Source organism: Alexandromys fortis, unplaced genomic scaffold (genome assembly GCF_014885135.2).
Source record: "Alexandromys fortis isolate MF-2015 unplaced genomic scaffold, M_Fortis_MF-2015_v1.1 scaffold_221, whole genome shotgun sequence".
Lineage (NCBI taxonomy): Eukaryota > Metazoa > Chordata > Mammalia > Rodentia > Cricetidae > Alexandromys > Alexandromys fortis.
The window spans coordinates 1,006,594-1,020,223 of record NW_026068096.1 but is presented as its reverse complement, the minus strand read 5'-3'; the positions used below and the strand labels follow the sequence as shown (position 1 = coordinate 1,020,223).

General features: G+C 52.1%; 1 protein-coding gene across 8 annotated transcripts in view; it reads left to right on the top strand.

Moving 5' to 3' along the window:
* Dot1l (DOT1 like histone lysine methyltransferase) overlaps positions 1–13,630 on the top strand; it is a 41,689-nt gene that overhangs the window by 12,101 nt on the left and 15,958 nt on the right. For 5 of the 8 annotated variants that reach the window (XR_007588884.1, XM_050123266.1, XM_050123265.1 and 2 more), the window contains exons 3-9: positions 1,150–1,224; positions 3,701–3,764; positions 5,295–5,523; positions 7,230–7,324; positions 7,808–7,870; positions 12,184–12,239; positions 12,812–12,891. Coding sequence is in view for 6 of the 8 variants with exons in the window: in XM_050123266.1 (XP_049979223.1) it covers positions 1,150–1,224; positions 3,701–3,764; positions 5,295–5,523; positions 7,230–7,324; positions 7,808–7,870; positions 12,184–12,239; positions 12,812–12,891 (662 nt within the window). In the remaining 2 variants the exon portion in view is untranslated. Of the gene's footprint in view, positions 1–1,149; positions 1,240–3,700; positions 3,765–5,294; positions 5,524–7,229; positions 7,325–7,807; positions 7,871–12,183; positions 12,240–12,811; positions 12,892–12,914; positions 13,205–13,630 lie in introns of those variants that run through there. The other 3 variants (XM_050123267.1, XM_050123271.1, XM_050123272.1) reach the window with 3 other exon arrangements.

Sequence of the window (13,630 nt, the reverse complement as noted above, 5' to 3'; positions counted from 1 at the left end):
TACGTGTACAGTGTTCTGTCTGCACGTATGCCTACAGGCCAGAAGATGGCACCAGACCTCATTACCATGTGGTTGCTGGGAATTGAACTCAGGACTTTTGGAAGAGCAGGCAGTGTTCTAAACCGCTGAGCCATCTCTCCAGCCCCTTTCCCTTTTTAATTCTTAAAAATTTTATTTTACCACTGGGCATGATGACACATAGATCTTTAATCCCAGAACTCAGGAAGTAAAGTCTTGATCTTTATAGTGAGTTCCAGGATAGTCAGGCTTGTGTAGGGAGACCGGTTTCAGAAAAAAAAAAAAAAAAAAAAAAAGAAAGAAAAAGAAAAATGATTTAAAAAACTAAATTTTAGATGAGTGGTGGTGGCGCACGCCTTTAATTCCAGGACTGGGAAGGCAGAGGCAGGTGGATCTCTTGAGTTCGAGGTCAGGCTGGTCTACAGAGTGAATTCCAGGACAGGCTCCAAAACTACACAGAGAAACCCTGTCCTGAAAAACCTAAATAAACAAACAAATAAGTAAATAAATGCCAAGTTCAAATAAATTAATAAGTAAAAGAGCAAGTTCCAGGAAAGTCTCCAAAGCTACAGAGAAATCCTGTCTCAAAAACCAGTGAATGAATTTTACTATCTGGTGTATCCCAGGCTGGTCCTGAACAGAACTGTAGCCTTGAATGGTGGAATCCCTTATCTTCCTTCCAGACCCAGCCCTTCCCCCAAAGTCTTTATTATTACTGTGTGTGTGTGTGTGTGTGTGTGTGTGTGTGTGTGTACACAACCCTCAGCACATGATGGGGCTAGCTTTGTGGAGTTCCTTCTTCCGTCTTGTGTAAGCCCCCAGGCTTATGCACAATCGCTTTTACCCTTTAAGACATCTTGCCAGAAACCCCTGCCCACCATTTTTTTTTTTTTTCTGAGAAAGGTTCCTTTGTGTAGATCAGTCTGGCTAGAATTTGGTGTCTTTGTGTGTCAGCCCCACCCACCATGGTTGGGATGGCTGGCATGTGCCACCAGGAACACGTGAATTTACTTCTTTTCCAAGTGCCAGCACAGTTTGACCTTGGTCTCATAAAATCTGTGTGATTTCACAGTAGTCCCCTCCCCCGGAGAATGGAGCTTAGGCCAACAGAAGCTCTGTGTTGCATTTCAGGTGGGTCTGTGAGGAAATCCCAGATCTCAAGCTGGCCATGGAGAACTATGTCCTGATCGACTATGACACCAAAAGGTGAGCCGGAAGAGGGTGAGTGGACTGTTGGTTCTACTTCCCGACTGCCCACACCCTGGCCAACCATCTGTGTAAAACTTCTAGCTGGTGGAGTGAGGCCATCCCTGGGAACTCCACACTGAACAAACTTGAATTGATGCATGGGGAAGCAGCAGGGCTGGTGAGGGAGCTAAGGGCCTTTTAGAGCAGTGAGCGGGTCCTGGTCCTGCCAGGGTCTACCTTACAGGTATTCTCAGCCCTGACTGTAAGTAGGTGTGGGGAGAGGCCAGTCTCTGTCACACCCTCTCCTCCTGGACAGAATGGGTGGAGAAGAGATGGCATCCCTGGAATGCTGCCTGGTTTGAGGTTTACTTTCCTTTGAGAATGGCCAACCCAGGCTCCACCTCCTGCTCAGAGCCTGCTTCTTTCCCGGACTCTGCCTGTAAGTCCTCTGACCTCATTATTAGAAAGGTGACCTTGGTGACCTTGGACCAGTTTTCTGGGTGGGCCTAGCATCTGGGTGTGTGTGAGCCTCCAGTGCCACAGGTCCCCTCTCTGGACCCACAGGGCACAAAAACCTACCTTTTTGGTGTATGATCAGGACAGGTGGACAGCTGGGTGACCAGGGCAGGGGCTTCTGTCCTTGTGGAGTTGGGGTGGTCCCCATCTCACTGCCTTTGAGTTCATACCCTAGAAGTTCCTAGACCTCTAGGAATTTTTTTTTTTTTTTTTCCCCCTGCAAGGAATGCTACCAGGGCCTTGCATGTGGACCCCTCAGTCCCACCTAGCCTGACCTTAAACTGCTGAACTCATGAGACTCAACTCATAAATAGCTAGGACTGTGGTTGTGTGTGCTTTGGCTTTTCTGTAGTACCTGCAGTCTGGGAGCCCTTCTTCTGTCCTGTGACTGCTACTGGCCTGGGTCTCTTCTGGGATAGTAAGACACTGATTTGGCCCATCCTGGTTCACACTATAGCATGCTGGAGTTTAGGGCCTCAGTAGGGAGGAAGCTTCCTGTGTGTATTAGTGCCCCAGAGGCCCTACCCCTGGGCATATAGGGATGGAGTGGTCTCTTGTCCCCAGAACTATGCTTCTGCTGCCTGTGTTAATCTCAATAGCGAGAATAAGACCACTTTGGGTCAGTTTTGAAGCAAGCTTGATTTTTATTGCAGTGCACGCAAAAGCTGGCTAGCAACTGCCTCCGAAGTCAAGTTAAAGAAGGCAGCCCCTAATCCACCTCTTAGACCCTCTTTAAGGAATAAAATCACTCATAGATTTATAGAAGGGAGATAAAATGGGGCAAGAAGGAAATACAAAGAGACCTTTAAAAAAATTCCCATGGTCATCATGTGATTAAGGGGGGTGGGGAGGGTCAGGGAGGGTAAGGGTATTCTAATTAAACAAATGAAGATCATAGGTTGGGGAAGGTCAGGTTCCAGGAAGCAGAGCAACTCAACTCTCACAGTAAATAGAAACTTATTTTTAAAAGTGAAGCATAATGGCTCCTGCCTTCAAAATGGAGTTCGGTATTTTCTCGCCTAGTGCTCAGTGTGCAGAAGTCTTCCCAGAGGCAGTTCCTAATTGAGCCATCCTTCCCCAGGCCTGTCTCAAAAGATAGAGATTCCTGCATGTGACGGAGACTGACAGGCTCCTCTGCCCACACATACCTTGGCACTCTGCTTGTTTCTTTTTTAAAAGATTTCATTTGGCTGTGTGTGGTGGCCCATGCCTTCAATCCCAGAACTAGGGAAGCAGAGACAGGTGGATATCTGTGAGGCAAACCTGGTCTGTAGAGCCAGTTCCAGGACAGCCAGGGCTGTCTTGAAAAACCAAAAAAAAAAAAAAAAAAAAAAAGGAAGAAGAAGAAGAAAAAAACCGATTTTCATTTATTTTTATTTTGAGTGTGACTGTTTGCCTGCTTGTATGTTTTTTGTTTTTGATTTTGCAAGATATTATATTCTCTCTCTCTCTTTTTTTTTTTGTTTTGTTTTGTTTTTCGAGACAGGGTTTCTCTGTAGCTTGCTGGGATTAAAGGTGTGCGCCACCACCGCCCGGCTGCCTGCTTGTATGTTTGTGTCCTGTGTGTGAGCAGTGCCCACAGGGGTCAGAAGAGGGAGTCATGTCCCCTGGAGCTGGAGATAGAAATGGTTGTGAGTCACCATGTGGGTGCTGGGAGCACAACCTGCATCCTTTTGTGAGAGCTCTGATCACTGAGCCGCCTCTCAACCCTAGTCCAGTCTTGATAGTGACTTTCCTTGAGTTCCTCATCTAGTGACATGGTCTGACCATGGAGCTGACACATGGATATAGACCTGTCCAGACTGCCTTTGCACTTGGTCCTGTGGCTGGAGACTGTCTCAGCATGCAGCCTCTTGCTGGCCTGCCATGTTGGTGCTTCTGGAATCCCATGCCTCCCTAGAGGCTTTGCCCAGCCCTACAAGTCTGTGAAAGCTGGGCACATTGCAGCCCACTGATGCTTCCTCTCTTTCTTTCTCAGTTTTGAAAGCATGCAGAGGCTGTGTGACAAGTACAACCGAGCCATCGACAGCATCCACCAGCTGGTAGGTGGCTCCACATTTGTGAGGCTGTTCAGTTCCCTCTGTGCGTTTGCATGATGCTGACTCCTGGACCTCCCAGGGCAGTCAAGCATTAGGACCTTCTGGTTGCTGTCAAAGAGTGGTGGGGAGGGCAGTTGGCATGATGAGACAGGGGAGTTGTGTGGCAGTATATTAAGCCCCAGCTACCCTAGCCGTCTTCTCAAGTAGCTTCTTGGGGTCATTGCATCTCTGCCCATCTCTGCTTGCTGCAGCAGAGGTGCAGTCAGCACCCTTTGGAACTGGGAGCCTACCTCCCTCTGCTCTGCTGCTGTCTTTGAGCCTGTGGTCTCTGCTCTAATATTTTCTAGTCTGCTCCACCTGCTGGGAGGAGGTGTCCTCACAATTGTCACATAAAGCTATGCTCCACCTGCCCACCTTAGCTGGTGGGCAGGCAGCAGAGCTTGACCACTGAGCACCCAGGGAGTGGTCTTTCTAGAAGGCACAGGGGCAGTGGGGCTTTTAGCAGGTGTTGGGCCTTTATGGGGATCTGTGGTATCAGGGAACACTCTGGAAGATGGGCTGTGTGGAGAGGCTGGGCTGGGACAGGGTAGCTTCATGGTTCCTTGAGCTAAGACACTCATGCAGCTCTGCAGGGATGGCCCACTGGGCATTGGTTCTGCCCTCATCTCTGTACCGGTGGAACACCAGTTGTATCAGCTGCATTAGGGCTCCTGTGGGGCAGCAAGAGGCGTGGGGCCTGGCCCTTCAGATGGACTATCCAGTCTCGTCACATCCTGTGCCAGTGCTATGGCTGGTAGAGTGTCCATGGCTATGAGACCAAGGGGTTGAGCCCTTCTCCCCTGAGGGAATTTGATCTGGTGGCTAAGATCAGTAGATGAGTGCCAGGATGTGCCAGTGTGTATTCCAAGGCCAGCCTGAGACCGCAGTAGGAGTCTGCAGCTGTTCGCTGCTTTCTTGTGAACGTAAGTTCAAGACCCTGCCCCAACGCTAGAGAGTCTGAGGTATGTCCTGGGAGGAGGTATACCTGCCAGGGAGCCTGGAGTCAGGAAGGGCTCCTGGGACTCCAGGACTGGGCTTAGGCCAGGACGCTTACCAGGTCCAGTTGGAGTTAACCTTATGTGAGTAACATAGATGGAGTGCCTGAGTTGGCCTGGAGGGGTCGGACAGAAGCCTGGAGGCCAGAACTGGCTCTGTGCACTCATAGGCGCACTCACGCTGCTGTGTTGTTTTCTGTTGTGGACTTTGGAACTGCCTCAGTAGGTTCTTTACCACTGAGCCACACTCCAGCCCCTTATGTGTTTGTTTTGAGACAGGGTTTCTCTGTGTAACAGCCCTGGCTGTCTTGGAACTAGCTCTGTTAGCCTCTGCTGGGATTAATGGCGTCTGCTACCACACCACCTGGTGACCTTTTTGATACATGATTTTACTATGTAGTCCAGGCTGGCCTTGCTTCAACCTCCCAAGTTGTAGGTGTCAGACAGGTGCTGCTGTCTTCTGTGAAGTGTAATTGGTCATGTCTACTCTTGTCCCCAGTGGAAGGGCACCACGCAGCCCATGAAGCTAAATACTCGACCTTCCAATGGGCTCCTGCGGCACATCCTGCAGCAGGTGTACAACCACTCTGTGACTGACCCTGAGAAGCTCAACAACTATGAGCCCTTTTCCCCTGAGGTGTATGGGGAGACCTCCTTCGACCTGGTTGCCCAGATGATCGACGAGATCAAGATGACCGAGGATGACCTGTTTGTAGACCTGGGCAGTGGTGAGTGTCTTGTAGCAGTCTTTGAACTGTCCTTGGCTCTCAGTGCACCCTCGGTTGCACGTGAATGCTCAAGGGATTTCTTAGGACCTTTTAGGGCCGACACTGGCTTAGCCGAGGCTTCTGGTACCACTAGTGCTCCTGCTCAGGGCCTCCACCCGAAATCCTGCTGGCTCCTTACAGCCCCTGAACCTTCTTATGACCCCATGGGTCTTGGCTTGTGGGATTCTCAACCAGAGCAGTATTTCTGAGGCCTCTGGTCACAGTCTGCAGCCTCACTCGTGGGGCTGCTGGACTGCCTACATGGCTGGCTGTGTTTCTGATGGTATCCACTAGGGTTTCAATTGCTGCGGTGAAGGACCATGACCTAAAGCAACCTGGGGAGGAAAGGGTTTGTTTGTCTTATCCTTCCACATCACTGTTCATCACTGAAGGAAGTCATGACAGGAACTCACACAGGGCGGGAACCTGGAGGCAGAAACTGATGGCAGACACCATGGAGGATGCTACTTATTGGCTTGCTCCACTTGGCTTGCTCATTCTGCTTTTTTATAGAACCCAGAATCAGCAGCCTAGGTATAGCCCCACCTACAATGGGCTGGGCGCTCCCTGACCTGGGCCCTTGCCCATCAGTCACTAATTAATGAATTGTGCCAGGTGTGGTGTGTATGCCTTTAATCCCAGGGAGACGGGGGCAGGTGGGGAGGGCAGGTGGATGGATCTCTGTGAGTTCAAGGCCAGCCTGATCCAGCCTGATCTATAGAGGACAGGCCAGGACTATTACACAGAGAAATGCTGTCTTGAAAATCAAGAGAGAGGGAGAGAGAGAGAGAGAATTCTCAATGCCCTAAGTTTGCCTCCAATATGATTTTATGGAAACATTGTCTTTTTCCTCTCAGATGACTCTAGCTTGTGTCAAGTTGACATAAAACTGTCCAGCATAGGACTTATTTCCCATACCTCACGGGTGTGAGGTAAAGGCTTGAAAAGGCCCAGATACACCTGTAATTACAAGCTGCTGGTCCAACCCTGGAGGTTGAGCCTCCTGGGTCCCTTACCTTTCAGAGCCCCTCCCGAGGCACTGTACTTTTGGGGCTCACCCTACTAAACTGTGGAGGCTATGCTCCTGTCCAGGCTTTATGTCTCCTGAGGCACTGTGTGGTGTGTCTCCTGGCTTCTCTACTCTATGGTTCTGAGCTGCTTGTTACTGGAAAACACTTCCCAGCATAGAAAATCAGGTGGCATGTATGTGCCATCTCAAATGTGAAACTGGCCTGCCACGTGTAGGGTCATCTTCAGAGGCTTGACCCTTGATGCCATGAGGCAGTGTTGGCAGGCCTGACTTCTCTGCGTAGGGCCAGCAAGTGCCAGTCGCTGGCGGTTATAGCCTCTGGATTTCTTACTTTGTTTCTCATCCTCAAGCAGACCTGTTAGGTTCAGGGTCCTATCTGGCCCAGGGGGTGACTTACGTGAAGAAGTGACTTCCTGGGGACTGCTAAGCTTTGTGCAGCCATCCCCACACAAGAGCAGGCAGGTTGCAGGTTCACAGATGGCATTATGGGTTGTAGAGTGGTGCACACATCTTCTGCTGGGAGGTCTGTGCTTGTGAATGGTCTCTTCTCTGATGCCAAGGGACATTGTCATGTGGCTGAGCCCACTGGTCTCTGTGGGGGCCACACAGACTCTGACCTGTGTCTCTCTGGCTGAAGGTGTGGGGCAGGTTGTCCTTCAGGTTGCTGCGGCCACCAACTGCAAACATCACTACGGAGTGGAGAAAGCGGACATCCCAGCCAAGTACGCGGAGGTGAGCAGTCACGTGTGCACAGTGCTTCAGGCTCTTGTGTCTGGGTAGAGCTCCTTCAGGCCAAGCGTTTCTGTGTTTGTGACACCTAGCACCTTCGAGCAGGGTGCCTGTGGCCCTGGTAGGCTCTGCAGAGCTTCATGATAAGGACATTCTGCTCTCCTGGCAGGACATGGCCACCCCTTCCTGGAGAGAGAATGTTGCTGAGCTCCTATGAGTTGAGAGGGTGCATATTTCCTGTGGACACCCCATCTTTTCCTCCCAGAGTGGGGTTCAGGCTCTTGATCTTGGGGCTCTGCTGGAGGATTGGGAACCTTGTGACTATCCCATAGCCCCTCCTTTGGGTGCCCCGAGCACGGTGCTCCACAGCAGGGTCGCTGTAGATAGGCATCAGTATCTTGTCTAGTATGATCCTGCAGAGCTTGTGGACCCTCCACCGCCTCAGCCTTCCTGAGTTTATAACGTTGTGTGCTTTCTTTTCCTCAGACCATGGACCGAGAGTTCAGGAAGTGGATGAAATGGTATGGAAAAAAGCATGCAGAATACACAGTGAGTGCCATCGCTCCATGCCCGCGGCCTCCATCCTAGCTCAGCCCCCTTTCCCCTCCTCTCTTGACCCCAGTCAGTCTTGAGCAGTGACCATATGGCCCTCTATGGCAATGGGCACAGTCTCTGGAGCTAACTGCAGAGCCCCAACTGAGCCTGGCCCTTCCTGCTTCCCTGGCCCGGGCATCATCCCTAGACATGTGGTAACTGGGCTGTGTCAGCATATGTTCAACTCTAAGGAGCTGAGACCTTCAGACCGGGCAAGTGCACCCCTAATGAGTTGCACCTTTGTGTAGCCTGTGGCATCAGGGGTTGGGACCCTTGGATTCTTGATCTGTGGTGCCTGTGTCCTGTGTGCAGCGGACCGCACGGCGATAACTCTGTCTTGCTCTGTTTGTCACCCTTCCTTCAATAATCCCAGCTCACTTGTGTTTTCTTGGTGGAAGTCTCCCATGCGTGAGGGTCTTGGGAATATGTTAGGAGAGGCCCACTTGATACTGTGTCTGGGACCCAGGACATGGTCCGGATTCCTGAGACATTGTGCTCTCCTCGTCATCAACTGTGATGAGTCTTCACACTTTCGGTGGGGCCTGTGGGTTCCACACCCACGTAGAGTTCTCGGTCGAGGACATAGCTTTCAAGAAGACCCTTCTCCTCCTCTTCCTCTTCTTCCTTCTTTTCCTCCTCCTCCTCCTCCTCTTCTTCTCCCGCTTCCTCCTCCTCCTCCTCCTTCTTTTTCTACTTCTTTCTCCTCTTCTTTCTCTTCTTCTTCTCCCTCTTCTTTCTGCTGCTTCTGCTGCTGCTGCTGCTTGTCATTGTTGGATGACCTGGCCTTTGTGGGTGAAGCCAGTGTTGTGACTGGTAGCTGTTTGTCATATTGGCTGTTTCACTGTTGGGCCCTCATGGGCCTCAGTGCTCATGCTGGTGGCCCTTGGCTTGTGGCTGGGAGCAGGGCTAAGGCCAAGGGGTGTTCCTGAGGCCTTGATGACCATCAGAAGCAACCTGGCAGAGCAAGCAACTTTTTTGCCTTTGATTGTGTTCACTCTGGCTTCCCACAGCACCTTGAATGACCACCAACCTTCTCCAGGAGGCTGCATAGGCACCTTTCCTGGCCATTAGGCACTTGCCTGGCCTGTGCAGTACTGCAGCTTTGATTTTTGCAAGCCCTGAGCCCTGCCTTCTGCTATTCAGGAGCATGCAGGAGAAAATCCAGGGGACCCTAAAAATAGCCCAGAGGACTCTTCTGGCCCAGAACTGCCTTGTGCCAGGGATGCTGCCACCCGCCATGCAGTGGCTTCTTGGATGCTGCCCCCAGCCAGGTCTTCTGACATGCTCCCTCCAGTGGCTGAATTGAGTCTGGTAGTCCCCTCCCTCATCCTCTATGGTCCCTTAGCCAATTTGGAGCAGACCCTGAACCATGGTCATCTCTGCTGGCGGTGTTTCCTAACATTCCCAGTCTTGGTAACCTCTTGTATTCAGAGTGTGCCTGCCTTCCCATTACCTGGGCAGCCGTGACTGTATAGCTTTTTATGCAGTTCATCTTCTTAGAGGGGTCTCTGGGCTTTGACCCCTGACCCTGGAAGAGAGTAGAGTAGCCTATACTCCTGGAATGCTGGCTAGAGCTTGCTGAGGTGTCCCGTGGGCAGCCAGTCCTGCTGAGGCATACCCGTGAGGCATGCGTCTGAGACTGTGCCTCTGCTCTTTTACTCTCCAGATTGAGCTGATGGGTTCTCACAATGGCTGAGTCTGTGTACCATGGCCTCCTGGGTCTCACCCATGGTGACCTTTTTTGGCCCTCCCCAGACTTGTGTGGGGCCTGTGTCAGTCTTCCCCACTTGCTTCATGGTTGCTAACCTGCTGTGTGCTGTTCCCCTCCTTTTCCATGTTGTTATCTGTAGCTGTGACACTGTTCCTTAGGAGATATGAACAAATGTTTCCCAGATAGGGAACCAACAGAGCCCAGTTTGGAGAACTCTCGAGTTTTCCAGGGGTTACTTACAGAAAGTGTTGGTGAGGGGACACTTAACAGAAGCAGAAATGACTCACAGACAGCTGCACCACCAAGACCCACCCCAGCATGGGTGACAGCTTACAAAGCTGGGAATCTGGAATGCACTGCATGGCCTAAGGCAGCATGACAGGCTGGAGAGCGTCCTTTCCAGGTGTGTCAGTAGATCTAAGCCTCTCCCAGGTGTCTTAGTTGGTGTGACAGTGTCTCTCAGCCGTCCTTACTGCTCCTGAATGCCTGGGGAGGGAGGGCCCAGCACATCCGCTCATTTTCAGGGACTTCTTGTCTGAAGGGGCCTCCCTGCAGGGTGGAGTGTATGGAGATTTCCTACACAGCAGCAGACACCTTGCTTCAGGCCTGTGCTTCCATCCTGGGCCAGATGGTTAGGACTGGCCTCACACATGGTGCAGCTAGTTGACTCCCCAAACTTCATGGCCTGCTTGGCTAGGACAGTAGTACTAGGGCCTGCAGGGAGAGGAATGCTGGGTCCATACATGACACAGCTGCAGGGTGAGAGGTCTGTCCTCAGCACCCTCAGGTTCCTGGAGTGGAGCCAGCCTGCACCTGTCTGTGCAGCCACGTTGCAGGACCCAGCGGTCAGCCACGGCAAAGGCAGCAGAGCTAGGGAGGCCATCCGGGCTTGCAGAGTTCTTTTTTTTTTTTTTTTTTGGTTTTTCGAGACAGGGTTTCTCTGGTTTTGGAGCCTGTCCTGGAGCAGAGTTCTTCCTAGGAGTCTTAGAACACGCTGCAGGTCGTTCTCATCCAGAGATGCAGAGACCCAGTACCCAGGGCTTAAAGGGACATGGCTTCTCTGCTTAGCTCAGACTCCACAGCAGGGCAGATGGAGGCATGGTCTCTGCCGCAGTGCTTAACTTAGGGGAGAGTGGGAGCCCAGAGCCCAGGTCTCCTAGGCCCAAATGCTCCCCTGCATTTGGGGAATGACTGAAGCCCCCATCTTCAGGGCTGGCCGGTGTACAGCAGAACAGAGTCAGAGGTTGCTGAGGAGTAGATTAGAGGAGAGGCGGGTCCTGGCCTGGGGTAGGCTCAGGGACTGTTTAGCCTCTAGGGGCATGCAGGGCTCTTGCCACTCCAGCCCAGGTCCGTTCTGCCTCACTGGAGGACGGAGGCTGTACAGCTGCTCCTGTCTGGGGACAGTCTTGTCCTGGCAGGGTGGGGAGGTAGCCCTGGGCCTGCAGCTTGGCGGGTGCTCTGTCATCCTGTCAGCCACAGCTCATGGGGACTCACAGTGTGGGCCTTTGGTGTTACCCATGGTCGACATCCCTTAGCCTCTGATACGCATAGATCCACCACTTCTGCTTAGGAGATTTGCCTATTGTGTTGTTCACACCGCGCGGCAAGTAGTGCATCAGATCTTTGCTCCTGTTCATTGCCAAGGAACTTTCCAGCCCAGTGTGGCGTCCTTGACAATGGACAGACTATGTGTATATCTGTCCATCTTTTCAGGAATGTCCCTGTCTTTTTTTTTTGTAAACAACTAAACAATCCCACCCCCACCTCCATGACCTCCATGTAGTGTGGGCTGTTCTTTTCCTGGCCCTTATGCCTGGCACTGCAGGTGGTCTGCAGAATTGTAAACCCAGATTGCTTGGGAGTCTGGTTCCAGGTAGTCAGAATAAAAGCACTCTGAGGCAGAGGCAGGTGGATCTCTGAGTTTGAGGCCAGCCTGGTCTACAGAATGAGTTCCAGGACAGTCAGGGCTACTGTATTGAAAAACCAAAAAGAAAAAAGGGGGAGGAAAAAAAAGCTGTTTCCCTTTAACACATTCTGGCCTGAAGGAGGTGGAACGACATCAGTGCTGACACGGTCATGGCAGGCTGCAGTTTTGAGATTAGTGTGCAGCAAACATATACTAATGCAAGGTGCACAGAGGTGACCTTATCTGCGGACACAGTCCTCATGGTTGATGACTAGTCACAGGACGGTTGATCCAGTGGCTTCCTGGCCACATAAATACATCTCATGTCTGTAAGGTCTGCAGAAGTTCTGTGTGGTGCTGCTTTTTTTGGGGGGGGGGGGCACAGTCTGGGTGCAGAGAGGGTTGGCTGGCCAAACACATGGCACTGTGGCTCCTCACCTGGACCCACACCATCCTATCCTCTTGTCTGTCCCGAATGGGTGCTGCTTCCTGCTGGGGTTTAGGCCCTGCCCTCTGGAGAGCTGTCTACTGGCTGTCCACAGTCACCTTCCCACCCCAAGATCCAGCTCATTCCATGTCTCTCACAGCAGCTGCGGGGACTGGGTTTGAACCAAGCAAGCCCATGAGTAAACGTGTTCCTTTTTTTCTTAGCTGGAACGAGGTGACTTCCTCTCAGAGGAGTGGAGGGAACGGATCGCCAACACGAGGTACGGCCGGCTGTGGGCTGTGCTGCTGGCTGTGCTGTGGCCTCTGACTCTTGTCCCTCAGATGTGGGTAGCCGCTGTGGAGGGTATTGCAGGGCTGCTGCTTCAAGAGTGCCAGTCCCTCCTCCGTGCTGGCCTGCCTTTGGTCTTACATGGGGTGCGGGCAGCCCCTGTGCTGGTCCCCTTGAGCAAACTGCCGTCCTCGTCATGGGGTCCATCAGGGGATCATGGTGTTTTGGGGCCTCACCTCTGTGTTTTCTGCTGGGGGTGGTGCTTGCTCATCAAGTGCTTGCGTTTGCTTGTGCCCTGGGAGCAGACTCTCCCTGCATTCTGTTGCCAGGGAGTGCTTCCAGGAAGCCCATTTTATTTCAGAAGAACTGGCGCCTGGTGCTGGACTCAGCCCAGGCGGTTTGTGCTTGTCTCCTGCCCCTGCTTTCCTGCTTACTCTGCTCACCTCAGATGGGTGGGCGGGGGAGGGGGCGCAGCACCTGGCAGGGACCAGCAGCAGGCTGTGTCCAGGCTGGGACTTGATGTGCACAGCCTCAGTTTTACTGAACTGAAACATTGTTTTGCAGTGTTATATTTGTGAATAACTTTGCCTTTGGTCCTGAGGTGGATCACCAGCTGAAGGAGCGATTCGCAAACATGAAGGAAGGTAATGCAGCCCTCCTGCCCACGGGCCTGCTATTCCCACAATGTGGGGGTGGGGAACATGCAGTTACATCAGTTTGCCTTGAGAGGTCCTCAGCGATCCTCCCTATTCATGGTGGGTAGTGCATGGAAGCCTCAGGCCCCACCTGCTTCCTGTTACCCTCCCCAGCTCCTGGACTGCACAGCAGAATTGAGGCCCGGTGACTGAAGGCCTTGGTGCCAAGCGTACCCCCAGACAGCCAGCAGATGGGTTGAAGGGCTAACCCAGCTCAGAAGCAGTCTCCTGCTGCAAGCACCAACACCAGGGCTCTTCACCTGTGAGCTCATGATGTGTCTGCACATGTGTTTGTGCAGGGCCTGTCCTCAGCCTCCCCCATGCTTTTAGAGTTAATTACTTGAGGTGCTGGGGATGAGCCTTGTGCACTCAGCAGACACTCCCCCACTGAGCTTCACCCCTGCCTCATATTCTTTCCTTCATCCCTTCATTTGTGTTTTAAAATGGTCCCATTCTAGACAGGGTCTGGCCTAGATCCATTCTAGTCTTAAACTCAGTCATATAGCCGAAGCTGGCCTTTAAGTTTATCGCGATATACACCACATTAGCCTGCTTGGGGCCAGATCTTGACTGAGTCATCCAGTCCTAGGTCAACTTGTCCCTCAGAGCTAGTGTGCTCAGGTAGTTGTTAGGTGGGCAAGGCTCTAATGACAGCCAGCCACAGCCTTCAGTGGCAGTGCTCTGCCCC